Consider the following 27,982-nt stretch of genomic DNA (forward strand, 5'->3'; position numbering starts at 1 on the left):
ATCAATTAAGCGATCAAAAATCCAATATTTCCGATGCAACATGAAAACATCGATACATATAGTCATGTTAAAGATACGCCTTTTTATTTTGAAACCGCCATGACACATCTCTCAGTATTTCTGTCACACCTCCTCCCTAAACGCTCGAATTGTGTTAGCGCCCTAGTGCCAGGCAGATAGTGCTAAGCAGCCAAGAATCAGACAATGGGGTTATTTATTGATATAGTCTCATATTGATCACGGGCCTGAGTTGAATCAAATTGATTTTGTATCGTGGCACACTTTGTGAAATCAGCAGGTATTGTATCGTTGTCCAAAGAAACCAATATATCCTGTTGTGGTAAAAGTTGTGATGTACTCCCCTAGTTTGTAAATGACCTCAGTTTCATGTGACTGTACTGCAGTTTCGGTATTTGTTGGCTGACAACTGATAACTCTGCAACAAGCCACTATCAGCTGATATATCAGCCTGGCAGAGTTATTGTGCTGGGTCTAATTTATTGATTTCATCATTAAAAAGTTTAACATTTTGAGACTTTTCCTGAATCTACAAACACTATGAATTTCCATCAAATGATGCTCAAATATGTGTGAAATATTTTATATTCATGTGACAAAAGAGGCAACAGCTGAGTATTTTTCCAATGGTACAAACATACTTTATTGTACAATTAATTTATTGGCAAAAAACAATCAGACCACCAAAATAACTTAAAAAAAAAAAGAAACTAATGAAAATGGAGCAACAGTTATTTTTGCTTTCTCTCAGCAAGCACCAAAATTGTTAACAAGAGGAACGAAAAAGTGGTCAAAGATTCCATTTGAATACTAAACAAATATTTAAATAGTCTTATTTCCAGTCTCTTTTTAGGAGAAGAAATGATTAAAACAAAACTATTTGTTCAGTTGCCATCAGTTTGTACAGTGATTCAGTATGTTTACAACTATATTCATGTACATGAAACATTTCTTAAAAAGGATGGTATAATATACTCCACGGCCTCCCCAGAGCAAACTGAATGACTGTCTGCAGTGTCTTTTTGCATCACCATAACATCTTTAATACAAAACAAAACATGTTTTTATCTAATAATTCCTGTAGCTTCAAGTTTTATTTCCAAAAAATAAAATTAAATAATATATCTATATATAAAAGACAGTTTTTCCTTGTTTTTTTTTCTTATAAAATAAGTCTCAAGATATATTGCCACCTGGTTCTGATGCATCCCCTCCCCATACCCAGCAAGCCCAACCTTTTGAGAAAAATAGTGAGCATGTGAATATTGTGTCTTCAGTCCTCTCCATAAAAAGCTAAATGACCAAATTTAAACTCTTCCGGATCACACCTCTAATCAACCCCGTCTCAGCTCTACTTCGTGCAGGTTCTAACTTTTGAGATTGTTCAGGTGTGACTTGTTGCGATAACCCCTCCCTCCCTAAAACCTTGTCAAAAATACACAGAAAAAGGCGCATTGGTGCTTGTGACCTACTACACCCCATACTGTACCTTTTAGAAAAGAATCTCAATACTGTACAGTAGCTCAGGAGTACTTTTTTAAACAGATACAGCAAATATCCAATCAAACAAGAGGGGAAACAAGCAGCAGAAAACAATTCCTCTGCTCATATTAAGGTTTTAAAGTATATACAGTTGTGGTTTTTTTTACACCTTTCACTTTCATTACAAAAACAGTATCTAAGTCCACCATTTCTTACTTTGTACAGTACTAACATTGAATTAAATCTTGTGGCTGAGGGGCAGTCATGAGGATGAGGAACAAAAGGGAAACCGTTGAGGGAGTTGAAGATACAGGCAGGATTTTCGTAAACTCTGCAGCCCAAAAAACGTTATCGACCTCTTCTCAGCATCACAGTTCAGAACAAGGTTGTAATATATGTACACGCACAACCTTTTAACATCGGCCAGCTTGAAACAGAAGCTAGACGATCAGACATCAACAGTTCATCCCTCCGTTTCCTGCAAGGGGAGGGTGGGGGTGAGGGTAAGAAAGGTGTGCACATTCATAGGAGAACTGAAGATGGAGGATGGAGAGGTGGCCCAACAATTTGTTCTGCGGATCTGGCAACATACAAATATGACCAAACCCACGGTCAGTGTCACCCGCTCCCCGAAACACTGTTGAGGTTTTAATTCCAACCTATAAACCCTGTCAAAAACAAACAAAAACAACTAGGAAACCTGTCAAACTCAAACTGCATTGAACACACCCTCCCACCCACCTCATCGTATAAAATAAATTCTATATATGTGAATTGTTGCAGTCGCTGTAAAATGTACATTGCTGTGAAAACTGTCCAGAAAAAGATTCCTGTAACAGAAGATATGTTGATGCTTGTATTACAATCCATTGAGGGAGAAAAAAATAATAATAAATTCAGAAATAAAATATACTTAACTCTCTGCAAAATAGATACCATTATGACTGGGTATTTGAGGAGGAAAACAAAAACAATTAAAAAAAAAAAAAAAAGGTACATCGTGTCAACTCACTTTTAATTTTTAGCCACATTTAAAATCTTAAAAATATTCATAAAAAGGCAAAATTCTCAGTCCCCAAAAATATTGTGTCATAGACTAAGGAAGAAATATCTTCAACCTGAAACACTGCCCTTCCACCTTTTTGTACACAATTGGCAAAAATATATAGATATATATTAACAGCAATAACTTACCATTGTTTTAATTTATTCATTTATTGACTTCTAAGATTTATGTTGCATCTCCCATAGGAAGGAAGCTTCAGTTCGTATTTATACATCACAAAAATATTTAAATAAAAATAAAAACTTCTAAAACCCCAAAGCAGTAGTCCCCACCTCGCTCTCCTTTCATGGCAGTTTGTCATTTGGGGCAACTGATCAGAGCATCAAGACAGAGAGACAGTATGGAGTCAAGGCTACATAAGGTCTAAACTGCTGTGGTTAATGTTCGTCCCCAGCTCCTGGTTGTTGTCGCTGCTGTTATTATTCCCGCCCAACATGTCCGACTGTCCCCCCTGTACGCCGTGCATCCCTGTCATCCCACTCAGCTGGGACATGATGGAGTTCTGGTCTGAGCTGAACTGCCCAGGATCTACAGAGTTACCCGGCTGCTGCTGAGCTAACGCTTGCTGCTGGGGTTGTGGAGGTTGGGGCGGCGCCATACTGGGGTGATGTTGGCCGAGATGACCTGGGTGGGGTGAGCCGGTCTGGGTCTGCGGGGAGATGCGGTGAGGTGAGGGCTGAGGCTGAGGTTGGGAGGAGGGCTGCATGCGTGGGGACGGGCTGGAGTGGGGAGGTTGTGACTGCGGCCTTGGCGAGGGCTGAGGCGACCTGACCTGACTGCTGAGCGACCCGGCAGGACCAAGTCCTCCCTGTCCTTGGAGGTGGGGGTGGGGGGACTGCGCCAGCTGCTGTTGGGGACTCATGGGACTGCTGTGCTGGGCTGGAGAGCCCCCACCAAGATGCTGCTGCTGCAGGAGCCTCTGGTGGATGTTCGGATGAAGCATACCTTGGGATGTCTGCTGCAGTGGAGGCCCGCCACCTCCTCCACCTTGCTGCTGCTGCCCCTGCCCTGGTCCGCCTTGTCCAGGTTGGAGCGGGGGTCCTCCTGGTCCTCCAGTACCTCCACCGGGCCCTCCATCTTGTCCTTGAAGACCACCCATTGAATTCTGCTGCTGCTGCTGCTGTTGCTGTTGTTGCTGCATCTGCATCTGATGCTGGAGCCTTTGCTGGATCGCTGCAGCTACTTGTGACATGGAGTTGGAGTAGTTTTGCTGCTGACCTAGCTGTCCTGGCCCACCCTGTGGTCCTCCCTGCTGCTGCTGGGGACCGCCTCCACCTCCAGACTGAGGTTGGGAAGGGGGTATCCCTTGCCCTCCCTGGCCAGGCTGCATGAAACCTTGCTGGCCTGGCTGCTGCTGCTGGAGTCCTTGAGCCTGCTGGAACTGCCCATGGTTTCCCATCTGTTGTTGTTGTTGTTGTTGCTGCTGCTGCTGCTGCTGTTGCTGCTGCTGCTGTTGTTGTTGTTGCTGCTGCTGCAGGTGTCTTCTCAACAACAGCTCTCTGAACTGCGGGGTCATGTTGGTAATGTTGCCTTGTTGCCCTGCTTGCATTGCTCCCTGCTGCTGCTGCTGTTGTTGTTGCTGCTGCTGCTGTAATGCAGCCATTTGCTGTAGATTCCCAGGCAACATTGGTCGCTGCTGCTGTTGTTGTTGTTGCTGTTGTAACTGCTGAATCTGAGCCATGGTGGGCATGTTCCCTCCCCCTGCTCCACCCTGAGTCATGTTCATCCCTGGCTGGCCTGGCTGGTTCACATTAACCTGCTGTTGTCCATCCATGTTAGCAAGCTGGTTAGGCCCGGGCCCTCCTACACCAGAAAGCACTCCAGCAGCCCCTTGGAACCTCACACCTCCAGGGGCCGCTTGTGGAGGCCCTCCTGGTCCTCCAGGGCCGCCCTGACCACCCTGATACCTGGCTGCTCTCTGCCTGATAAAAGCAGCCATAAGGGTGGGGTTGGAGCGCAGGATGTTGAGGACTTGCTGCTGTTGGAGGGGTGAGCTTGGAGACCGCAGTGTTCTCAGGAGGTCTTGTAGTGCTGCCTGTGGAAGGTTTCCTGATGCAGCTGCAGCTGCTATTGGATTGGGTGCCCCTGCTGCCCCACCTGATACACCCATTACCTGCATCAGCCCGCGGTTTCCTGGTTGCGGCTGTTGCTGATTCATTGGCTGCTGCTGTTGCTGAGCGACTGCTGGCTGCTGCTGTGGTGCCATGTGACCCATCATGCCTGGCCTTTGTTGTGAGTTCATGGCTGGTCCGCCAGCACCCCACTGCTGGTTTGCTGGCTGAAGTTGGCCACCACCTGCCTGCTGGACTTGCTGGAGCTGCTGCTGCACTTGTGGTGGCAGCTGTGACTGAGGGCCACCTTGCTGCATCCCCGCCAGCATTCCCTGCTGCTGTGGGTCTAACATAGTCCTGCCAACAACTCCCTGAGCCTGAGGGGGCATGCCCTGGGCCCCAATGTGGGGCATGCCCATCTGGGCCTGGGGGTTCTGGTGGTGAGGATGTGAGGGTATCATGCCCCCCTGTCCCAAGCCACGTATCTGGGCTTGAGCCTGGGCCTGAGCCATCTGTCTCTGGGTCTCTGCTAGACGCTGGATTTTTAGGGCTGTCTCTACAGCAGCCAGAGGGGGCCCTTGCTGCTGGCCTTGCATGGACCCCTGGCCCTGGCTGGGTTGTTGCTGCTGCTGGGGTGGTGTGGCTGGACCCAGTCCAGGTTTGCCCAGGGACTGGTGGAGAGGAGAAGCCCCAGGTGGTCTGGGGTTGTATGGAGGCAAACCACCAGGGTGCTGCTGTTGCTGCTGCTGGACATTAGGAGGCTGCTGCTGGAGCTGAGGCACCATCTGCTGCTGAGGAGAGTTCATCATCCCCCCTCCACCTCCTCCAGCCACTGGCTGAAACTGATGAAGATGGTGTTGAGGGGGGATGGCACCACCCTGCTGCTGAACCTGCTGCTGTTGGCCTGGGGTTCCCATTCCCCCCATTCCACCCATCCCAACTCCCTGTTGCTGAGGAAGTGCAGGCATGTTTGCCTGAGTGGGTGTCTGTGGGGTGGGAGGCTGTGTGCCTACAGATGTAGGAGTACCAGGACCAGTTGCTCCATTGTTGGCTCCTGGAGAAGGCAGGCCATTGCCCCCAGGAGCTCCTCCAGGAGCAGGCTGGCCCACTCTCTGCATGCTGGCCATCCTCCTTCTTAGCATCTGAGCTTGCTGGAGTCTGTGCTGCAGCTGCTGCTGGCGGAGCTTGTGCTTGATGTTTAGGCAGAACGGAACTGGGCACTTGTTCTCCTGACAGTGCTTAGCATGGTAGCAACACAATGCGATAAGCTGCTTGCAGATGGGGCAGCCACCGTTGGTTTTTCTCTTGCAGCTTTTTGTGTGCTGAACGACGCGTTTCATCTTCTGGCAGGACGGCAGAGAGCAGTTTGCGTTTCGACACTGGCAGGCGTGGACGAGGGACTGGATGCAGCGCTGGATGCTGAGGCGACGAGAGTCTCCAGGGCTCTGAGTGGTTGCGGCTGCCTGGTTGCTGCTCTCATCATCCAAACCAAGGCCTAACTTCTCCATCTTGTGGACGTGGCCCTTAGTGTTGTAACATGTGATACACAGGTCGTAATCCTGTAGGGATGGATAAGTGACAGGTTTAGTGGTGACATGCAGCAGGTTTTATATTAACATAATAAATCCAGTAACTCAAATATCATCTTTTATTATCAATTGTTACCATAAAGCAGACCCAGCCAAACAACTCTTCCCCAACTCACCTCACAGACGGTACAGTGGAAACGAGTCTCCACGTGGTGCTTGCACTCATTACAAGTGTAGACGAAGCGGTCTTGGCTTTGGTTATGCAACTCCACCAACATGCACATAGAGCTCCACATGGACCTCCTCAGTGAGCTGAACTCCAGGTGTTTGTCTCGGGCCAATGTCAGAAAGGCATCACGACCATCCATGAGGTCGCATGCCATCAGGGGATCTGGGTCTGATATAGGGGGCAAGGCATTTGCCATTGGTGCTGCAATCAGCCGGATCACAAAGAACACCTACGACAGGAAAAAGAGGGGCAAACAGATGAAAACATATTCAGCTTTTTGAACTCAGAGTAAAATCTGAAAAATTAAGTCAATATTTCCGGTCCTCTCACTCCACTCCTTCAGTAAGTTGCTTGAGAGTGATAAGACGCTGGCACGTAAGAATGATATATATATATATATATATATATATATATATATTTCCCATACCTCTTTGTGTTTTTCCATAGTGGCATAGAGTTTCTGTGAAAGGTCGTTGGAGACATTGGGCATCCCTGGCTTCTTCTTATTGGCTCTGCTCAGGCTGCTCTTATTCTTGCTCGTCTTCTTGTTGTTCTTCTTCTTTGCATTTTTACTGTCACCTTTCGTGTCCTGCACAAGAAAGAAGCAAAATATAAGCAATCACCTGACGAGAAACCTTTCTTCATAATGCCATTTTTTCACCCCTCTCCCGCATAGCGACATATATAGTCTTAATATGTATAGACTCATCACAGCATTCTTACATCAATGCTCTCATTGGAAGTGCTGTTCTCCTCCCTTTTCCTCTCCTCTTCCTCCTGCTCCAGCTCTTTGATGCTCTCCTCCAGCACATTGGGCCAAAAGTCACCCTCAAAGTAAGGCAACTCCTTCGCACTGGTCAAACGATCCTCTGTCGCCTGCTTGAAGATATCCTGTTGGGCCACATTGGAAAATAAGTTAATCTTTTGCATGGATGGGATCCATTCAGTCAATACTGTCAGCTATACCATGACATGCTTGTAAAAGAAAAGGTCTCAAACTCTGAATCTCAAAATGACCATTCCTCCAACACGTACAAGAATAAAGATGAATACTGCCTCTAACCTTGTAATCGTGCACTATCCTCTCTGCCACAGCTTTGTCTAACATCTTCTTGTACCACTCCTGGAGGCGTTTGGGCTTTGGGATCTTCTGATCTGCAGGGTGACAGTGGAAGATGTAGTCGTCCCCTTCACTTGGTGGACAGGCCCAGATGTGCCCAGTGGTGTAGCTGAGGAGGACACGCGAGAGAACGTACATAATAAGCAAAATTCATTTAAAGACTTAAGTACGTTTTGTGACAGGACAAGCGTTCAGACACCAAAATAAATGTTTTCTTTGAGCAGCAGAACTTACCCCAGCTTCCTGACATATTCCAAGTAGCCAATGAGGATTTCATGGTAGACGGCAGTTCTTAGACAGCGAGGCCGGAAGAAGTGTACACTGTCCAGGTAGGAGATGTATACTCGCCTGAGTGGGTGGAAAAAGGACATGTTAATGTATCACAACAGCTGAAATACAATCTGAAATTGATCTTTTAAAAAAATGATTCCCTTTTCATGAGAAAGAAAAACAATGTCTCTAACATGGTGATATTGCCCTTACCTCTGGTTGGGCTGAGGGCAGTCAGATCCGTACTCTTGAACATGCATACCAAAGAAGCAGACATCTGCCCCGTCAATGTCCTCAAATGCAAAAAGGGCTTTTGTCCTGTATGGGAAAGACTCTGACATCTCTCCGCTGTCCACAAATCTGTAGACAAAAAGGAGAAAGAAAAAAACATAAATCTAAACTTACTGACTGTAAAATAGAAAAATCTTCACTAATAAACTTGATAATTTTGTTAGCTTCTGAGTACAGATACATTTCTTCTATACTTGCACTAAATTCTTTAAAATTCTGTAAAAAAAATAAACAAAAAATACAGCAAAATCTGTTAATATATTTCACACACAAATGTGGCTGTGAGCAAATAAGACTGGCATCTCCAAATCTTGATGGGAAGAGAAAAATTAGTTTGTTCACTCTCAAGTTCAGCAATGTGTCTTGTTTTTGTACCTGGACTTCATGCCTGGTTTGACCTCCACCACTTTGTCAGAGACGTGGACAACGCGAATAAAGACTTCTCCAGCCTCAGGGTGGATCTGACGCTTGAGGAAGTCATTCACCCTCACCTCTAGGTAACTGCCCAATTTCGTCTGAGGCAACCCTGTATGGGTAAAGATTTTTTTGTTTTAGTTTAGTTAACTTGACGGCTGGTAAAAACAGCAGAGAGAAAAAATAAGCTACAAGAAATAATCCAAATATGTATATGTGTGTTCATTGAGTTGGTAAATGGTGACCATATGGGATTAATATGTGACAGCAGTCTCATATGAATAGAAAACAAAAGATCAGGATAAAACCACAAGAAGCGTGGCCACTTACGTTTGGCAGAGTATTTGTTCTCTTTCCTGGTTTTGTTTGTCTTCTTTAAGCAGCCGTCACATACAAAACTGTGGGAAAAAAAGTCCGTTGAATCAGTTGGATAACATCAAAACAATATTTAGCAAACTATCTTAGACATTCCTCTGAGAACAACTGAAATGAGAAATTGCTGCTCACCCTGAGGGCCAGATTGTTTCATGGTGCAAGACACAAATCTGATGCATCCTGCGCCCACAGTCCATACATTCAACAAGCCTGGAAAGAGGGACAGAGATGAGGAGGCAAATTACATACTGAAGTCCTCAAAACAAATTTGGTTTAATCTTCTTTCCCAGATGCTAATATTTGACTTTTGACGAGCAGTTAACTTACAGCTCAGGGTCCAGTGTGTCGTTCTTCTTCTTTTCAAACTGCTCCTTGTTAATCGATCTGAAATCAATTAAGAGAGAGTATGACGATATGTAGAACAACAAGAGGCAATTGTCAATATACAGCAACAACAACAGAACTGTTGAGTACAGGCTGCTGTAAAATTAGATTTTAAAAACAAGTCACATAGCTAATATTATCAGGAATGTGGCTGGAAGATGACCAGAGATAGTTCATGAAAAGGCAGTACTAGGTTTTAAAACGTCAGGACGATCACTTTTCAAATAGAACATTTGAAGGGAACATATTATGCTCATTTTCAGGTTCATACTCACGTCTGTGGCTGGGTGGGGTCGTCGCCCAGGGAAACCGTCTCTCCCTGGATCTCGTTGAAGCACTTCTCGCAGAAGTGGTACCTGTCAGCAATAAGCCCAAATTTTGGTGAACTACACCATTCCCCGCAGCACAGTCAATCACAGACAGCGCACGGGAGGGCAGTCACCAATTGGTACAGGACATGGGCAAGGCAGGGTGCCACAAGCGGGGCAAGCAGGAAGTGGGAGCGCAGGACAGCAGGAAGTCGTCATCGCAACAGCCAGTCATGATTTTGAGGGGTGAGGGTGAAGGAGATGGGAGGGGATGGGTTTGGAAGTGCATGGTTGTTCAAGGCAAAAGCAAGCCAATGTTGATGTCACAGCCATCGGAAGGGAGGACAGACAGGTCAAATGGACCAGGGACAAGACGAGACGAACATCCAAGACAACACACAGCAGAGAGCCGAGGCAAAGCACAGATTAGCAATTTGGACATGAGAGGATGAGCAACAACAACAAGCACCATCACAGCTAACAGAGCAGGAGCAGAATCAACGGGAGCTAAACGTGAAAAGGGAACTGGAGCAGGAAGTGGCAGCACAGGACATAATACAGACACTGAACAAATATGAAGTAAGCACAGACAGCTGCTCAGCTGTTCATCCATTCAAGCAGTTCATTTTAAAGTCGGTCCTTTCACATTCTAGTAAGGTTTTCATGGGTGTGTAAAAAGAAAAAACTGACAGGAAGAATCAAAAAGATGTTGAGTGGAGTCTGCAAGGAACCAAACCCCATGTTGAAAGAGCAGTAAGAAAACTTGCATTATTGCTGCTTCCTCCAAAAAGAAAATGCCACTTCAGGGTGCTGTGAGACCGTTTAAAAGATCATTTCATGCAAAAGCACAAATAGCACTTCAGAAACATGATATTTTCTTTGCTTTGTCTGTGCAGCCTTTTCTTTAAACACTGACAAATACCTTTTCAAACATTCTGTGTTGAGGTGTTATTTATAGGTAAGTTTAAAGACACCAAGAACAACTTAAAGAATGTGAGAAGAAAGGACCGACTGTTAAAATGCCAGTGCATTAGGCACCACACGGAGGTATAAAAACGGGGAACATGAGGTGAAGGGAAGCATTTGGGGAAACATAATTAATCAGATGCACACTATAGATAGTCTCTTTATCCAATTTATCTCTTCTATAATGCCTTCCTCTTTTACTGACCCATCCATCCATCTAGTTGCCTCTCCACCCTTTAATACATGGGCGTTTCACTCCCTCCATACCTGTTCTGGTAGCTGAAGTAAGCAGCATCTCTGGGAATAGTGCACAGCTGCTTTCCGTAGCAGCACAGTGTCTGAGGAGAGAACTCCAGCTGATGGGCAGAAACAAAAACAAGAAAAAAACAACATTAATTTCTTGACCATCAACAACGGTAACTTAAGTCACAGCCCCTAAGCTAATCAAACGTACACAATATGAATAAGATCTCTGTAGGCTTCCAGTGGTAGTTCACCTTAACTGCTACTGCATGTGATACAACAAACCTAGTCAAACATGACATGTAGTTTATGAATCACCAGCTTAGTTTTGTTATAAAAAAGTTATTATAGCTAAAGAAATGTTTAAAAAAAATCCTCTGCTTTGTCTCATTGTCAGAGGTAACCCTTCAGCTAGCCTTTCATAATAAGGGCCAATCACTTTTGTTATTTGTCTGCAAAACCAAAAATAGCAGAGTCTAATGAGAGCTGAAACGTGATATGGCGTCGGCATGCCCAAGGCCAAATTTAGCTATGAACCCACTTCACCACTTCCATTTTCAGATGTGAATGATGGGAGTTAATTTCTACATCTTAAACATACAACATTCATACACACCATCTTATCCAGTCACATTCTCACGACGTACACAACGTCATACACTGAAGTTAAAATAAATGACATGCTACGTGTTGCCCAAAACAAATGAAGCTACTTTTAAAACTCTGGACATTTGAAACCTGGGGAAATTAAAACTTTTTTGGTGTCATCGTTCAGCCTCTAACTTTATCAAGTAAAGACTTAATGTGGTGAATAGAGTGGTCCTATACAGACAAAATACTGACTGACTTCATCCAACATTCCTTCTTACACTTGAGCATCTCAACATCAAGACTTTCTCCTCAATTTTTACACTATTGCCCCTCACCAACATACATTTCCATTTCAACCCATCCATCACTCTGTCTCACCTTCCTCCCACAGCAGTAGCCAAGGCTCTGCATGACGGGATCAATCTCTTGCTCGAAAACCTCGGCCAGCTTGGAGCAGTACTTGTACACCCTGGATGTTTTGCGGTTGTACAGCCAGGCGTTGTTGAACATGAGCCAGATGTCATCCACATACTGCCAGGGATCCTGGTACTGACCTACAACCAAAACACAAAGCATGAAATGAGGAAACTTTCCAAACTAAAGGCAGCTGCCGCATTGGAGCATCTCCTATTAAACGGCTAAGAAAAAGCCATGTCAAATAAAATAGAGACAGAACACTATTCTTTGTAACACAGCATGACAAATGGTGCAGTGCAGCAGAACACAAACTCATAACTCGATCAAATCTATACACAAGTTCATTCATCTTTAATTGTGGTCTATTACATTTCCCAGGAATGACCAAACCTTGTAATAATAAGCAGCATGTACTAACCTGTATCCAGTTTGCGTTTGATAGTAGACAAATCCATTGGGTTCTTCACAATATCAAAGTAATCCTGCAAGAACACAAAGGGCATGTGTTTACATTGAGCAGTTAAAACGTTTGGCCCAGTTTTGTGAGTAAATCATACACACAAATAAAGCAAAACATATGGAAACTACATCCTGGTAAATACACCACAAGCAACAGCAGTCAAGAGATGTAGGATTTCTGCTCAAATTCTTAAAGCGAGGGAACTACACCAAAGACAGTAAAGACCATGACACTTTCAACTAAGCAAGCAAGAAGAATACACTCAGTGACATGATGAACACCAACAGGGACAAGGCAGTTGATACAAGGGAGAGGAATTTATACATCTCGACATCAGCGGGGATACATACAGGTATGCACAGCAGTTGTGGGTCTACAGGCATTCTGAAGGGCAGAGACTCTGGATCTTGTCTGTAGAGAGACTCGAGTGTGGGCATCAGGGCCTGACGAAGCTCCTCTGGCTTGAAGACTGGAAGAAATACAGATGAGAGAAGAGAATGGGATGAAAGAGTAATCGGAAAATTTCCTCTCCCTTTGGATTCCATTACAAAAAAAGAAAACACCCAATTTGAATCGATTATTATATATAAGGAGATGTTTAGAAAGTGCATGTAAGATCAGAAGTTATACTTACTCTTCTTTTTCACTGGAACTGGTGTAGCTGCCTCCGAAGACTCCTCTTCCTCTTTCACCTCCTTCTTTACCTCCGGTTTCCTGTCTTCTGTCTTGACACCCGATGTCGGCGTTGTTGCCGATGTGTCCATGGGAACCCCTTTACCTCCCTCTCCGGTACACTCCTCCTTTTTCAGCTCTAATTTCACAGGCTTTTCCTCTGTTTTGAGGTTGCTGAGCTTCCCTCCTTTGGAGCAACTGCCGGTGTCGCTCTCCTCCTCCTCATCCTGCTGCTTGACCTCCATCTTGGGGTCGAGGTTAGTGGCTGAGGCGTTCGACTGTGGTTGCTGGGAGGAAGTGTCCAGACTGCTGACAGAGGCTGGAGTCAGGGCCTGACTGTCCGCTGGGAATGAACCCTTTTGGGACAACTACAGAGAGACATAGAAACGAGCATGGAAATTGTGATTATGACAAAGTGATGCATGAAGGCCAACAAGACAGGATACTCTGACGAGATGGAAGGTTTTGAGTAGCTAAAAAGGTGAAGCATGGGACAAATCAAGACACCAAGGATGCACAGTTTAATCATAACTGAGGCAAGGATAAAATGTTTGGTCTCATGGTAAAGACCAGGTAATACATGGGGAAGCAACAGGTTAAAATAAATTTTACATATTGAGACATGAGTTACTGATACAATATCAATGAAATAAGTAGGTAATATGCTAAATCACACTGACCGGAGTGCGTGGCAGCTGAGCACCGTGCGGCGTCGAGCTGGAGGCCAATCCGGGATGAGATGGAGTGGTTGAACCAGCCGGCCCCATATGCTGCTGCTGGATGGGCTTGTTAGAGCCGGGGCCCTGACCAAGCTGGTTCTGCTGGGGGGCTGAAGGTGGACCCAGCTGTGGTGCGTTAGGGGTGTGAGGCTGTGGGGTCTGGGACCCGGCTAGTCTCGGGGGTGTTTGGTGAGGAGTAGGAGATCGGCTGTGAGCGGGGGACCGGCTGTGAGCAGGGGAGGGTGAGCCACGCATGGCTGCTAAATGGGGGATGGAGTTGGGTTGCTGGTTTGTGTTAGATGGAGTCATTGAGGAAGCGGGGGCTCCGACGGCTGAGTTGGGACCTGCACCACCCACGCTCTGAGGACCCATGGGCCCCACTGTGGAGACGCCACTGGGACCACTGGCTGAACCTGGCTGTGCTAGAGGACTAGCAACTGGAAGCGAGGGAGGAGTGCCCATCTGTGTCTTAGGAAAGAGGAGGATGAGAGTGAAGAGAAGGGTCACAGACAGGAAGGGTGCACAGGAAGAGGGTCAATAAAAGCTGTGGTTCAAGAAGAACTTAATGCATGACATCACTTTTAAGACCAGTGGTTTCATTTTGTTTTTTGTTTTTTTTTTTACTATAGGTGCTTTTTATTTACATTTACACAGGATTTTTTCAGAACACTTAATTTATGAATGTATTCCTGAGCCAGAGGGTCCTGTCCTAAACGGTCCCTAAGCTGGGGTCCTGGTCTCTGATGGCACAGGACTCATTAAGGAGTCGAGTGTTGCATTTTACACTAGCATCTACCACCCTCCAACTTTAGGATGTACACTCAGACACTTTGAGACCTAAAGATAAAATCTACTGATTGCACTGTAGTTGCATCCTCACAATCTTTCCTATCATACCAAATGCTTAAGACAAAACTAATGTTTATGCTTCAGGATAAACCTCAGTCCTCGGTAAAGACTTGACTGTAATTTGCCACACATCCCTTATTAATAAAACTCTGACTAACAGGAAAATTAACTTAGGCCACCTTACCTGTGCTATGCCTGCCGGTACGCCAGGTTGAGCCATCCCAGGCTGAGCTGCTCCAACTCCTGGTCCTGAGCCAGGAAACTGTCCCTGGGACAGATACTGGTTCTGCAGCTGGTTGACATTAGGCTGCCCCATCCTGGGTCCGACCATCCCCATCTAAAAGGTGTCAAGGAGCATTGGCAGGGGTTAAAAATGCCTACACAACACTTTCTGCCAAAGTAACATTTTTGTAAGCTAGTTTGTAACAATTAATTTTCTCTATGCTGAAAAACTTTCAAAACAACACACTCTTATAGCCACTATGTCAAACGGTACAAGGAAGTAAATTCTTAATTGTGTTTAGGGAAACAATAAAAACAAAACTGTCATACATGGGGAGTGTTCAGTACTGACCTGGTTGCCAGGTGCTCCTATGGGGAGAGGAGGTGTGGATCTCTGGCCCATAGACTGCATGCCTATCTGATTGAACTGATTCATACCTGACAAAACACAGAGACTGTTATGACAAACGACATAATATTCCATATGGAAACCACACTACATATTGTATTTTGTTCATAAATAGTTCCTGTGCCAGTGCAGCAGTGCGGTTTCCATGTTGTGTAAAAGTGACATGTCAAAATACAACTTTGTGTCAGACTTTGGGTCATGCGGTGTGCCCTGGTGGCCCTATTGGTTCTTTACCTGGGCCTTGCATCCTGTTGACCATCTGATTAGGTCCAGCTGGTCGCACCATTGATGGGTCAGGGAGGGGACCATCTGTAAAAACAGAGACAGGAGAATGAAAAATCAAGCTGTCATCTGTGCACAGGAGAGAGGGAGAAATGGAAATGCCCTCCACGTGTGGGAAGTTTGCACAAACAAAATGTTAAATCCTTTTTTGTTTTTTTTTGTTTTTTTAGTCAGAAAAGATAAGGGGCACTTTGAAATAATTAAATAGAGACACCTAGTAATGCAGTTTGAAGCTTTTTAAAAAGATCTGTGGGGCAACTGATTAATAATATGTGTAAAATCTGAACCAATTCAAGACAAAGACTGACACAAGCTACTCTACTCGGAGGCCCAAGCGTGACAAACTGTGAGAAAACACTGGAAAAGGTGTAATGCATGGCCAAAGTAACAGAGGAAAAAATAGGATCCAGTTAATCCCCTTCTCAGCTCTAACATTTTCCAACCATGCTGGATGATATCAAAACTGTCCAATAAGCAAACTATGGGCAAGTCCATCCAAAAACAGAACATCAAGATAATACAATGTGATACAAATAATCCTGCAGTCACACAGCATTACTTAAATCTTAAACCATGAGGTAAGCGATACAAAGCAATGCTAAAATGTCCGAATGTCACATTCTGCTGGATTAAATTATCATTCACATGAATGCGTGCAGCCCAGCGTAACATGAGCTCATCCAGATCTCCATTATGCTGCATGGCCACTCACTTGGAGGCAGTCCAGTTGGGGGCTGACCCATGCCGGCAGGCCCGAGGCCCAGACCCTGCTTCTGGAGACGGGTCCTCCTCTTCTCCTCCAGCTCCTTCTGGATTTTGTAGATCTTCTCCGCTAGCAGATGATAGTACTCAGCCTGTCAAAAAGAGGGTGACAAAGTAAGGAAAATGCTGCTGGGGGGGTAAACGTCTCGAACATGGAGGAGCGGTATAGAAAAAAATAAACTTATGACTGTCTAATGTTGAAATAAAACTTCAATGAAAAAACTTTTGTAGGACTTCCGAGTTATCAACAGAATAACACACAGGAAGGGCTTCAACGAGTAACAACAGTAATTCACCAGTCCAGCTCATACCCTCAAGGTTTTCACCTACGCCCAACAATGTTTTTGTTTCTGAGTAGCACACTGAGCTAAAGGAGAGAGAAACTTACTCTACTGTTTGCTGACTCATACATGTCTCCCTCAACCTTTCTGGCATAGGCCACCAAGTTCTCCATTCGCCGGTCCTTGAGAGCAGCAGGATCTGGAGTCGGAAAGATGGCCTGGACACTGTGGGTGGGAGAACAAACAGACAACGTAAGCAAAACAGGAGGAAAGGAGGTAGGAGATGAAAAATTAAATTGTTACCTTCTGCGTCAGACAAAGTATTACTTTAACACTATATGTCTTTTTTAGTCCCTTTGAGAGCGTTTCTGCGTGGTTACCTGTGTTGTAGCTCAGCTAGCAGCTCTACTACAAGGGGCACTACCTAGTGAGTCTTTGGGAAAGTGCCAGCGCAAAGTCATAGCACGGGTGTTTACTGTAGTGAATGTTATGGCCTGCCACTGAAGAAAAGTACATTTCTCATTCATGTATGACATCGTCTCTCCGCCAGTGCTTAAGAAAGCTTGCTAATAATACTAGCAACTATGTGTAAGAGACACAAACTGGGGTTTCGGTCAACCAGCTTAACCGAACTGTCAAATCCAAGCAGACACATACAAGTGTCTACCACTGTCTACACTCATACTAGTGATTCTTATACACACAATGTGCGTATTGTTCGAAAGATAATTTGTAATAACATAATACGCTAACGAGAATATGATTAAAAGTACGGTGCAAACAAAATTGTAGTGTGTAGTTCATCTTTAATACTTACAGTTTGTGTACCAAGTGGTTTCGTAGGTCCTGCGTGATGTCCTCATGCCAGCTTTTCCTCATGCCTGAGGCAGAGGGAGGGCCTGCTGTGGGCATGGAGCCAACCCCACCAGCATCATTCATCAGACTGGGAGAGAGAGAGAGGGCATAATTTTAATGATTAATTTCTTTAAAAAAAAACAAGACAGACATGTGTCTGCCCTGGTCTGATGTAGCCATGATGGATGCTTCTAATCAATGTATCTGCCAAATGGCACGTATGTGTTCCTTCTTACCCTTGGCTGTTCACATTGAGGTGCATCATGGTATCCTGCAACAGGCTGGCTTGTTGACTCTGAGGGGAAGCTCCCACACCTCCATTGACTCCCATAGGATTCCCACCTACACACGGAAAAGGACAAGACCTTATAAGCTGAATTTCTTGTGTTCCCCTACTAATAAAAACAGTCATATACCTTGGATATATGTAATGTCTTCACGCCACATGGCATCAAAAGCACAATCTTTAGGTGCTAATCAGACTGCATCTACAGGGCTACTTTTTTTTTTTTTTTTTACTTGGAGCCCTTTGAAAGATACTTCAGGCAGGCACTTTTCAGAGTTCCTGCTGACAATACTGAAGGCCACGTAGCATCTAATGCTCTACATATTTCTCTTTTTATACATGTTTAAAATTCTTATGCTGGCTCCGGTAAAATTCTAAGCTCTCAGTGCTATTAGAAACAAGGTTAAACATTTCTTTCTCAAGAGTGAAGCAGGTAAACATGTAGCCTAACTCACCCATTGGGTTCAGAGGCCTCATGCCAGCCTGCAAGCCTTGGTTGGACATATTGGGCTGGCCAGTCTGAGCTTGGATCTGGTTGCCCTGGTAGGTGAGGCCCAGGGCTGCGTAGGCTCTTTCTATGGAGCTGGGGTCAATCTGACTCGGCGGATTGAGGCTGGGAGCACTTGGTTGGCCACCAGGTACTGCCCCAAGAGAGCTGCCCAGACCTGCAGCTGTTGCACCGAGTAGAGCTGTGAGGACATAAGGAGAGGAGAGTGTTAATAATACATCTGATCTGCTCAAGAGAATATAAAAAAACAAAGCATGAGAAATCCCTGTGGCTGAATAATTAGGCAAAACAGCCAAAAAGCATGCCGCAAATCTTATTATCGTTTAGTACACCACAGATAATGTTTAGCTCACTATACTGTCAAGGTCTCAGGTTCAAATCCAGCACAGACTGAGGCTTAACAATATTAGCATTATCTTTCTATATCAATATACTTGCAATAACACATCACAACATCAGTAAAAACGATGATGACATAAAAATAGCATAATATGATTTTATCATTAAGGTGTACAATGTAGTGTGAAGAAAAGGAATGTATAACGTTGTTTGGTCAGATACAGACACTCACACTGCGGGTTCCTCTTGTCCCCTGCATTCTTCAGCGGCAGGCACACAGGACAGTCATGCCGCGTGCAGTTCTTCCAATGGGAGATGATCTGCCTCGATGATGCACAGTGGGCAACTGAGGATGAAAATGGGCAGAGATGCAGGAAGATTTGGGGAATACAGAGGTGTATGAGGGAGGGGGAGGAGGCAGGAGAAAGAGAATGAAAAAAAGTGAGGTCATGGGAAAAAAATTAATTAATTAAATTAGAGATGCCTGCCTGTTGCCTACAAAGAGTTGCCGAGTCAATAAGACACAGAAAACTGTAACAAAGTTAACCTAATACTGGCGTTATTTTATCTTCCTAGCACTACCGAAAACAAACTCACAATAAGTATGGTCCGTGCAGCCACAACCTTATACAGCTTATGCCTCCTGCATCATTTGCCTGAGAGCTATACCGTTGCAATGGGTGAAATATTCCTTCATTAGGAGGGGTACAGCCAGTGAAGTTAATTTCTCTCAGCTTGTCAACCTCAGAAATCAAATCTGTGTCAGCACCATACCTCATCTCTGAGCATGCACAGTGACATCTGCCCCAGATAGAGCAACTCTATAGAAAGTCATCAAATCAGTTTTTTAGGCAACAATGGAGTTCTATAGCAATGATGTACAAACACTATCAAACAATCTTTGTTAACTGGATAAATATAGGATGACTGAGATTGATCACAACTCTGTGATATCCTTTATTACACAAATGTGTCTGTCAAGAGCCTGCTTGTCAAACACAGGGATGCATCATAGCTATCCACTGAGTGCAGGAGCATGCAGCATCCCTTCGACTCACCCTGACAAGACTTGCCAGCCTGGCAGTGAGTCATGTGGTTGAGGACGTTCTTCATTGTGCGGCAGTGGGGCAGGTTGCACTGCCGGACCTCACCGTTGGCCTGCTCCCGCCGCTGGCACTTGTGTGCATGAAGCAGGAGCACCAGTTGCTGCTGGATTAGCTTGCGCTTCTCAGGGTCAGCTGTGGGCGGCGCTCCAGCAGCGGCAGATGCTGCAGAAACCTGGGCACTGGGACCCACCAGACTTGCCTGAGCGTTGGGCACCATTCCTGGGGCACCTCCCACAGGTGCACTAGAGGGGCCGCCCACACCTGTTTGTGACTGCTGGGAGCCCTGGCAAGTGAAGTGAGAGGGAATAAGAAACGATGACGTGGGTGAGACAAGAGTAGTAATTAAATAGGAAATAGGAAGGGATCAGTTAAAAGGTAACAGGGAGTAGGGAGTGGAGAGGTAGAGCAGATTAAGAGGACAGGAGGCAGTGTTTAATTTACAAGAGGTGAGTGAGGTAAATGAAAAGAAAGCAGGAATACAGAGCAGTAAAACAGTAGTGCGATGGGGAGAAAAGGTAGCAGGGAAGAGATAAGGGAATCACTTTGGGCTGATACTTAAATCTGCCAACTTGGTTAAAAGAATTGCAGAACAACTCAAACTTGCAACTAACACATGTACACAAACATTTTCTCAGTGTGTTTGTTCCCTACCATGGCGGCCATTCCTTGCATGGGCTGGTTCTTCTTGTCCACATTGAACGGGGCCAGGCTGTTGCCCATGGGACCTTTGTTCTGGAGCTGAGGGCCCAGCCCTGCGCCTCCCAGACCTTGATTCCCCTGCCCTGCATATGGACCTCCAAAAGGCCCCCCTGGGTTCCCCATCATCCCCATCTAGGAATAAAAAAAAAAAGGAAAACGAGGAGTGACGGGGAGTCAGTGGGAATGATGAAGACATATGAAGATTAGAAGAGAGTGATGTAGAAAATCAGGTAAACTAAGACAACAATTAACTATGTGGTTGAAACCACATCTCATGGATGTTATCAGTGATCACATTGCAGAATCAATCGTGTGCAGAATCTGTTGGCAGTGGGACAAGAGTTTGGTATCGGAGGTATTCTGGTTTCTGTTTGTAATCTGAGTAGAATTGACTAATCACGTTTGAGCTTCAGGTATACAGTATGTGTACAGAGGCGAAACACATTGGTTGAAAGCAATTTCAAGTGTCAGCTATCCTCTGACACTTAAACTTTATATTAGTTTTTTTAAAATCTGCATTGATACGCAGATATCTGTTTATGAAGATTTGCCCAAATGGAAGAGGAAGTCTTGCTACACTGGACTTTCAGAAATATTGGCCATTGCCCCCCTGGGGCTTCTCGTCGTCCGATTGCCAAAGGATTCCAACAGTGAAAAATTCATTCAAAGCCAAAATTTTCATCTCCCAAAAGAATTTTTTTTACCACTTGCACTTAGTTTCTACTAAGTTACTCACTAAGGAAAAAAGACAATGCACTTCTAAATCAGTTAACCAGTTTACAGCATCAGGTAATGTCTAATTATATAATTTAAAAAAGTAATTAAAACCTTTGCAACCAAACCTTCGTGCCAACAGAAGTAACAGCAGAGTGTGTAATAGCTATCCAACAAGAGTAGTTCCTCTTTTCTTCCTGTGCACTGAGGGGGTTATTTGAACTTTTCTTTTAAAAATCACTGATCTATTCCTCATTAGTATCCCCGTCTCTTTCCTCTTCTCCTCATTCCTTCAATCAGCTTCAGTGGGTCCACTGCATTTTTCTTTAACTGCTTCATATACCTAACCTGAAACCCCTCTTACAGCTTCAGATCTCTATGGCATAATCAAACATCAGTGTCTCCAACACATTCATTCAGCAGCAGTAGCGGCAGCAGCCTGCCACTGCAACATTTTTATTGTCACTCCTGTGGGACCGTCAATCACAGAGGCAGAGCAGTTTTCTGCCACTTTAACGCCAAGCATGAGGGTGCTACGTGTTGTTCATGGCTGTGAAATACATGGATATAGTCACGGACCCAAAGCACTACAATGAGGTTGTATAAAAAATTAAGCATCTCTGTCTGGGTAAAGAGCCAAACTAGAGCCTGCAGAAAAGTAGCTTACATTAAAGGAAAACGTTAAGCTAAGGCCTAAATATAATTTGTGAATAAGTTTTGCACATAAACATAAGATCTTGACCTACAATTATGTGCAAAATTAGCAGTTACCAACTGTACTTACTAAATGATAAATTATAAGTAATGACACCTTTACTAATTATATATTTAAACTAGTCCATGTTTCTGTTTCAAAGGTAAGGTTTTGGGCAGTCGTAAACATTTTTGAGCAGTGACTGAAAGATAATGCGAGTTCTACACGACTATTGAGGAGAACAACACTGACTGTGTGTACATACAGGATCTTATTTTTACCTGTTATGGCATTTACAACCTTCTTGTTTAACGTAAATATCATCAGAAATTTAAAAATGAATGAAACAGTTCATATGCAATGTTAAACTACGTCCATAGGAAAAGCATGATGATTGAAGGAGTGCCTACCTTGTTCATTGCTCCAGGCTGCTGGCCTCTCATCCCAGCCTGGCCCCCAGCTCCTTGCTGCTGCAGGGTCTCGGCCAACAGGTTGCTGTTGCCACCCATCCCCTGATTCCCAAAGCCCATCCTGGGGGAGCCATTCATCACCTGGCTTCCAATCATGCCTGGCTGCTGCTGTCCATTATTGCCTTTCTGCTGCGCTCCCATCATGGCCCTGTTCATGCCACCCATCATTCCAGCTACAGCATTCTGTTGCTGCATCATGTTGGCCTGCTGCTGAGGGGAGAGGTGCTGCTGCTGCCCCTGGCCCATCATCTGCGGAGGCCCCTGGCCAGGGGATGCCTTCATGTTTGCCAAGTGTTGCCCCATGGCAGTGGGGCCTCCTGGGCTGCCCATGGCTCCTTGGTGCCCCTGTTGGCCCGAGGTGGGTGCCCCTGAACGCAAAAGCTCGGAAAGCTGTTTGTGCTTGGCCACCGCATCCTGGCCCCCGCCAGGACCAAGTCCAAGTCCCAGTCCTCCTGCCCCTCCACTGCCTCCTCCAGGACCCAGCCCTGCAGGTCCTCCTCCCAGAGTGGTGTGCAACTGGCTGAGATCCCCGCCATTGACCAGGCCTGGTTCATTGGAGCTGATGAGCTCGTCTGGGAGATCATGCTCCAAGTCAAACAGTGAGCCGAAATCTAAAATGGAGAAGAAATGCAAAGTTTAGGAGGGGGGAGTCAATGAGATGGGAGAGAAAGACAGGAAAGGTGAGAGGAAGACAATACAGGCCACAGCCATGTTAAGCTGGTATAATCCTTCATTTTTCAGCATGACTGAGTGAAAATGCAATTGCATGCTTGACATTAAAAGTGACAAAAGCTGTTTAGAGACAATTTTCTCCCATCAGAAATTAACAACATGCCATCAGGCACAACACAACTGAGCACTAAACTCCAGGTGAGATTCAGAGAATTTGTGTGTGTGAAGATGTGTGCACAAACACATATGCAAACACACACGCCCACATGGCCTTCTTGCACAGAGAATCCCTGACCAGTAAAATGATTCAACATGTTGCAAAGACAGGTTTGAACAGACAAGGTGACGAATGGACCATTTCATATAAGTAACACCACAAAATGGAGCCATATCGGTAAAACGCACATTCAGTGTCAGTCTGTATCCACTGTATTAAAATGCACACAGCTTAGGCAAACAAATATGATACATGATACATGTCAATTATCTTTATTTATTTTTATGAGGGACATCAAGACCATTTTTTCAAAATACAGAATCTCATTAAGTTCTAATTGTCACTCGCAGTGGTAATTTGCCATTCTTTTGTTTAATTCATTGTGAATATGTCAATGGGTTGATCTACAATGACAACAATCTGCAGCCCTGAGTTTTAATAATCTACATCTGAGAATTAAGAAATTAGTTATCAGCAACAAACACTATTTACAAACTGCTTTTTGAAGGTACAATCAGAGTAACAGTATGCAAGAACTTATACCAATTTCTCATATCAATCTGCTCAATTTGTCATGTGCTTTTACTTCTCAACTCAACTATAAACACTCTGCATGGCAGTGTCACAAATAATAACGGAGGACAATAAATCTAAGTGCAATAAATTGCATACCTTACGCACAGACCCCTTTCTTGATAGCAATGCACTGATCCTCAAAATATATCATGCAAGGTAACGTGAATGTGTGCACCGTCTGGATGATTTAACCATAAAAGTCCCTTTGCACAGATGCTGACTGCCACGGTCAATATTAGCTGAGTGGACAGTCCAAGATTCAGCTGTTCGTGGTAAAATGAATGATCAAGTGATGAGACCTGGCTTATTATTTCGTGCTTAGAGCAATTTTTTGCTTGCTAACTTGACTTGCTGGTTGATATCGCAGTGGCAGGACATGGCGCTGTCCATGCTCCACAGTTTGGCTCTCAGGCCACTACTCCAGCTGCTGTCACACGACATCCACAAAAAACACATCAACAATGCCAATTTGAGCTTAACAATTAGTCGGGACCGTGGGCCTAAAATTGTGTATCCCACAAGGCTAGCCTGACCATCGGCAACCTCTGCTTTCACAAACACTATGAACGGTAGCTAACATTAGTTGGGAAAGGGTCCGAGTTATGATGGGGCAACACAACAGATTGCTTTAGACGCTTGAAGCCTTGAAACTCAAATAACAGAATGGGGGGTAGTTGTAGCTGACTGTCAATTGGGCACAACTGTAACACACAAAAAACTTTATCATAAGTTAGTTTGGCATGGGGCTTATTATCAGCCCGGCTGAAGTAGCCATTAGACACGGGACCGTCAGTAAAGGACCCGCATTCGGTTAGCTAGCCTAGCGTTAGCCGAATGGCTAACAGAGCTACCTCCGGCTAAAATGGCTGTTAGCATGCGAGCTAGCTGGGGGAGCTGTTCCTCACGTCCGACACACACTCACTACTAGCAAGCTAACATTAGCAAGCTACGACAAAAACAGAAGAGTAATCCCGCGTCTTCTTCCCCTTTTAAGTGAACCCAAGCCGCCCAAAAATAACAAACTTAACGAATAACACAGTAACAAATGATATCATAAAGCAATACTTGCCATTTCCATCGCTGGCGGAGGCGGAAAGTGCCGGAGAGGAGAGTTTAGGCCTCTTGGCTGAAGGCGGGCCAGAGTCCAGAACGTTCTCGGCCATATTTTTTCGAAATAAAAATATATAAAGTATCCACAATTGCAGACGTTTTCACGCCCTTAGAAGCTCATTCCTTCTCGTTTCCAATATTGCGACTTTTCCCCCTCCTTTTGGGGGACTAAGAGGGGGAAAGTCCCGTGTACAAATTACTCCTCTTTCCCTGGGTTCGCCTCTCGATTTCAGCCTCGGCGTATATCAACCCCCCTCCCTCCCTCGTCGGATTTTTTGTTCTTTATAAATTTCTGCCAGCGGAGGAGGAGGGGGTCGGTGAAAGTAAAGAGGAGACACAGGCAGCGGCTTCCCTCTAAACTTACACAGCCTCTTCCAATGTAAATAAACTGTCCCCGGGTCTCTCCCCCATGGTTGCATCCGTCATTTCAACCTCCTTTCCAGCGGAGTCTGGATGGAGATAATGTCGGGCAGAAAAGGCTTGTTTGCCTGCGAAGTGATGGTGGTGCTGCTGGTGGCAGCGGGTAAGGATGAGGGGATGCAAATAAAAAAATAAAGCTGACAAATGTGGAGCTGCAATGGTGGATAAAGTACGCTCATCCGCTGGGCTGTGCATGTAAAAGAAAAAAGTTATTTATCAGGAAATTCTTCCATGAAGAAACCTGATCTTGTTTCTGCCTCTGTGAGGTTTAGTTGCAAAGATTAAAGTTGGATTATGTTCAACCGTTATCTTAAATGCAAGTAGTCTAATTGTTAATCAGTTTTGCAGCCAGCATTTTTTAAAAGGAGAAAAAAAATCGACATTAAGTGCAGCACACCAAGGGTGATTTACAAACAGTGACAACTAAATGCATCACTGGAGAGACTTGTTGGACTCCTCAATAGCAGACATTTATTAAATTAAATACCCAATCCTGTCTGCCTTATTTCTGATTTGTTTGCTTTCTCATATGCAACATAGTGACTCCATGCATACATGTGTAAATCCTCTATCATACAACAGAGAGGAATGCAGTTTTCTCAGTGTCCTGGTGTTGACTCTTGAAATTGGTTCCATGATCACTCTCACTCCTTCAGTTGGTTGTCAAAAAATATTCTTCCTGTCTTGTTCTTGCACCAACACAGTCATCAGCCTTACTTTGTCACTTGTTGTTAAGCATTTATTCCAATGTGAAAGTACATTTACACTTACAAATGTACAAAAACCTGCACGTACAGCAGCATACAGTAAGAGCTGATACAGTGTACACTGCTCAATACAGATGTACCTGCTCCACAGCCATTCATTCATGGTCATTTTATACTGTAATGGTGCTTATATTGAGTCCAATAGTTAGGGCTAGTACCAGAAGTGTGGACTAGAGTCATATGACTTGAACTCAAGTCAGATTCGAGTCATAAACTTGACAATTTTAGACTATTTTTGATAAAATAAGAAGGACTTACAACTTGACTTGGACTTGAGCCATTTGACTTGAAAATACTTACAGGCCTGGAGATTTAAAAATATGTTAATGAAAAATTGTGCCATGAATCAGTTCATTTCAGTTCATTTCCCAAATCAGCTAACATTAACACTTTTCATTGCCAGCAACTGGACACTTAATCCCCAGATTCATTTTGTCTGAACTCAATCTGACAGCATCCAGTCAAGGTACAGGAGACACCCTCAAATAACTAATGTTACGCTACTGAGCACCAGTTGATTCCAAAAAATATATACCAACAATAAATTTGTTCACATACAAAAACTACTAAAACACAAAAAACAAATTGCAGAATGCAATATGTGCGGGCCAAAAATTACATACGGAGATGCAACAACTTCCAACAAACTGGTTTTCACAAAAAAATACAACATTTTAAAAGCATTTATGATTTTTGTAAGTTTAATATATTATTACTATGTTATTCAAATGGCATTACATTTATGAAAGAGTGCATTATGATTTGTTTAGGACTTGAAACTCAAAGTTTAGGTCTTGGGACTCAACTGTCTTGACTTGGGACTTGAGTGCAAAGACTCGAGACTTACTAGTGACTTGCAAAACAATGACTTGGTCACACATCAGGCACTTACAGTGTACACTACTCAGTGTAGCTTAAATTTAACAGCCACACAGCCATTCATTCATGGTCTGATTTACAACACAGTAACAGTATATGCTTATATTGACTGAAATAGTTGAACCAGAGATGTCAGTTCTAACTACTGCACCAGTACATCAGTTGAAAACATGTCTATGTCTTGAGAATATCTGTACTGTCTTACATGTTTTTCTGCAATACAGCATGATTTTAGGTTTTCAAACTTCATCTGTGCTACAATTTAGGGTAAACTTTTGTAAATCTGAAATATGTTTGGGCACTTGGTATTCCTACAGACTGTCCAGTGGGACAAAAGCAGTTTGCAAAAGAAGAAAATAAATGTGTTTGCTGTCAGCAGTGGGATAGAGTGGGATTCTACAGCTAGAGATGCACAATGAGGAGTAAAGGACTTACAAACAGTATGAATACTCTCTTACAGAACCTGTTTGACTCAGGTATTTTGGGGATACGTACTGTATTTATATAAGTTATTAAATGACCTGTCAGCAGTATGAAGATATTCACTGCATGTGGTAATTGTTTTAGAAAACATGGGCTTCTATCACTGTGTTTCCCCCAGTTCTGGTTACAACAAGCAGCCAGTTCCTTATCTTTAACAGGTGACAACATTATTTGAAGATGAACTCGATCACCCTCAAGAAAAGGTCCAAAAGTAAGAATGGAAATCCTTCTAATTGGGAGAAACTCCACTAACTGAGCAGGTTGCAGAATTTAAGGAAAAGAAGAGCTCTTTCAAATCTGTGAATTGTCTACGCCACGTGCCCACTAGGCCCTGCAGATCCTGAGTCCACCATGATGAAGATAAAAGACTTTGGTTGCGAACAGATTACAATCAGAAGTTTATGTAAATTTCTCCAAGAAGAATCTCATGTGTCTTCAAGATTATTTTGTGCAAGTGGTCATGTCTGTAAATCTGCTGTAATGCCTTCAAAAGTTTCCACTGCATATATATAAAAGAAAACTATGAAGGTGTTATCAAACCTGCATTATCATCTGATAACCACACCAGTGAATCATGACACTCAGAGACAGTCTCATAAGTGCAAGCCTTATCCCAGGAATCAAACCCTGACATGTGGGTATCATGCCCTGTCACAGGACCGTGGTTATATTAACTCATTAGGGGGCTCTTGGGCAAAAAACTTCTTAGCCCCCAGCTCTGCCAGGAATCAGCATTACCTACTACATGTTTCATATACATAAATGCTGAGGAAAAGT

The 27,982-nt window shown here is 44.2% G+C and overlaps 1 protein-coding gene across 3 annotated transcripts; it reads right to left on the reverse strand.

The window, feature by feature from the left end:
* Positions 1-2,773: 2,773 nt before the first annotated feature.
* Positions 2,774-25,212, reverse strand: ep300a (EP300 lysine acetyltransferase a). 3 transcript variants are annotated; one of them, XM_033610649.2, is made up of 31 exons: positions 24,616-25,212; positions 22,022-22,692; positions 20,156-20,335; positions 19,457-19,787; positions 18,631-18,744; positions 18,007-18,240; positions 17,502-17,607; positions 17,228-17,353; positions 16,518-16,635; positions 16,080-16,221; positions 15,320-15,394; positions 15,029-15,114; positions 14,639-14,791; positions 13,567-14,073; positions 12,849-13,254; positions 12,565-12,683; positions 12,173-12,236; positions 11,716-11,891; positions 10,771-10,859; positions 9,505-9,585; positions 9,173-9,229; positions 8,978-9,055; positions 8,801-8,868; positions 8,432-8,582; positions 7,979-8,125; positions 7,730-7,843; positions 7,439-7,604; positions 7,099-7,266; positions 6,803-6,964; positions 6,323-6,604; positions 2,774-6,176 (listed from the first exon to the last, which is right to left on the reverse strand). In XM_033610649.2, exons 1-31 carry the CDS (start codon positions 24,707-24,709, stop codon positions 2,919-2,921), a joined length of 8,523 nt encoding a protein of 2,840 aa, XP_033466540.1. In that variant the 5' UTR covers positions 24,710-25,212; the 3' UTR covers positions 2,774-2,918. The 3 variants fall into 3 exon arrangements, with proteins under 3 accessions (XP_033466540.1, XP_078019344.1, XP_033466539.1); XM_078163218.1 differs by having other exon boundaries at positions 13,567-14,067; positions 18,625-18,744; XM_033610648.2 differs by having other exon boundaries at positions 18,625-18,744.
* Positions 25,213-27,982: the final 2,770 nt, after the last annotated feature.

This window comes from Epinephelus lanceolatus, chromosome 21, assembly GCF_041903045.1.
Source record: "Epinephelus lanceolatus isolate andai-2023 chromosome 21, ASM4190304v1, whole genome shotgun sequence".
Classification (NCBI taxonomy): Eukaryota; Metazoa; Chordata; class Actinopteri; order Perciformes; family Serranidae; genus Epinephelus; species Epinephelus lanceolatus.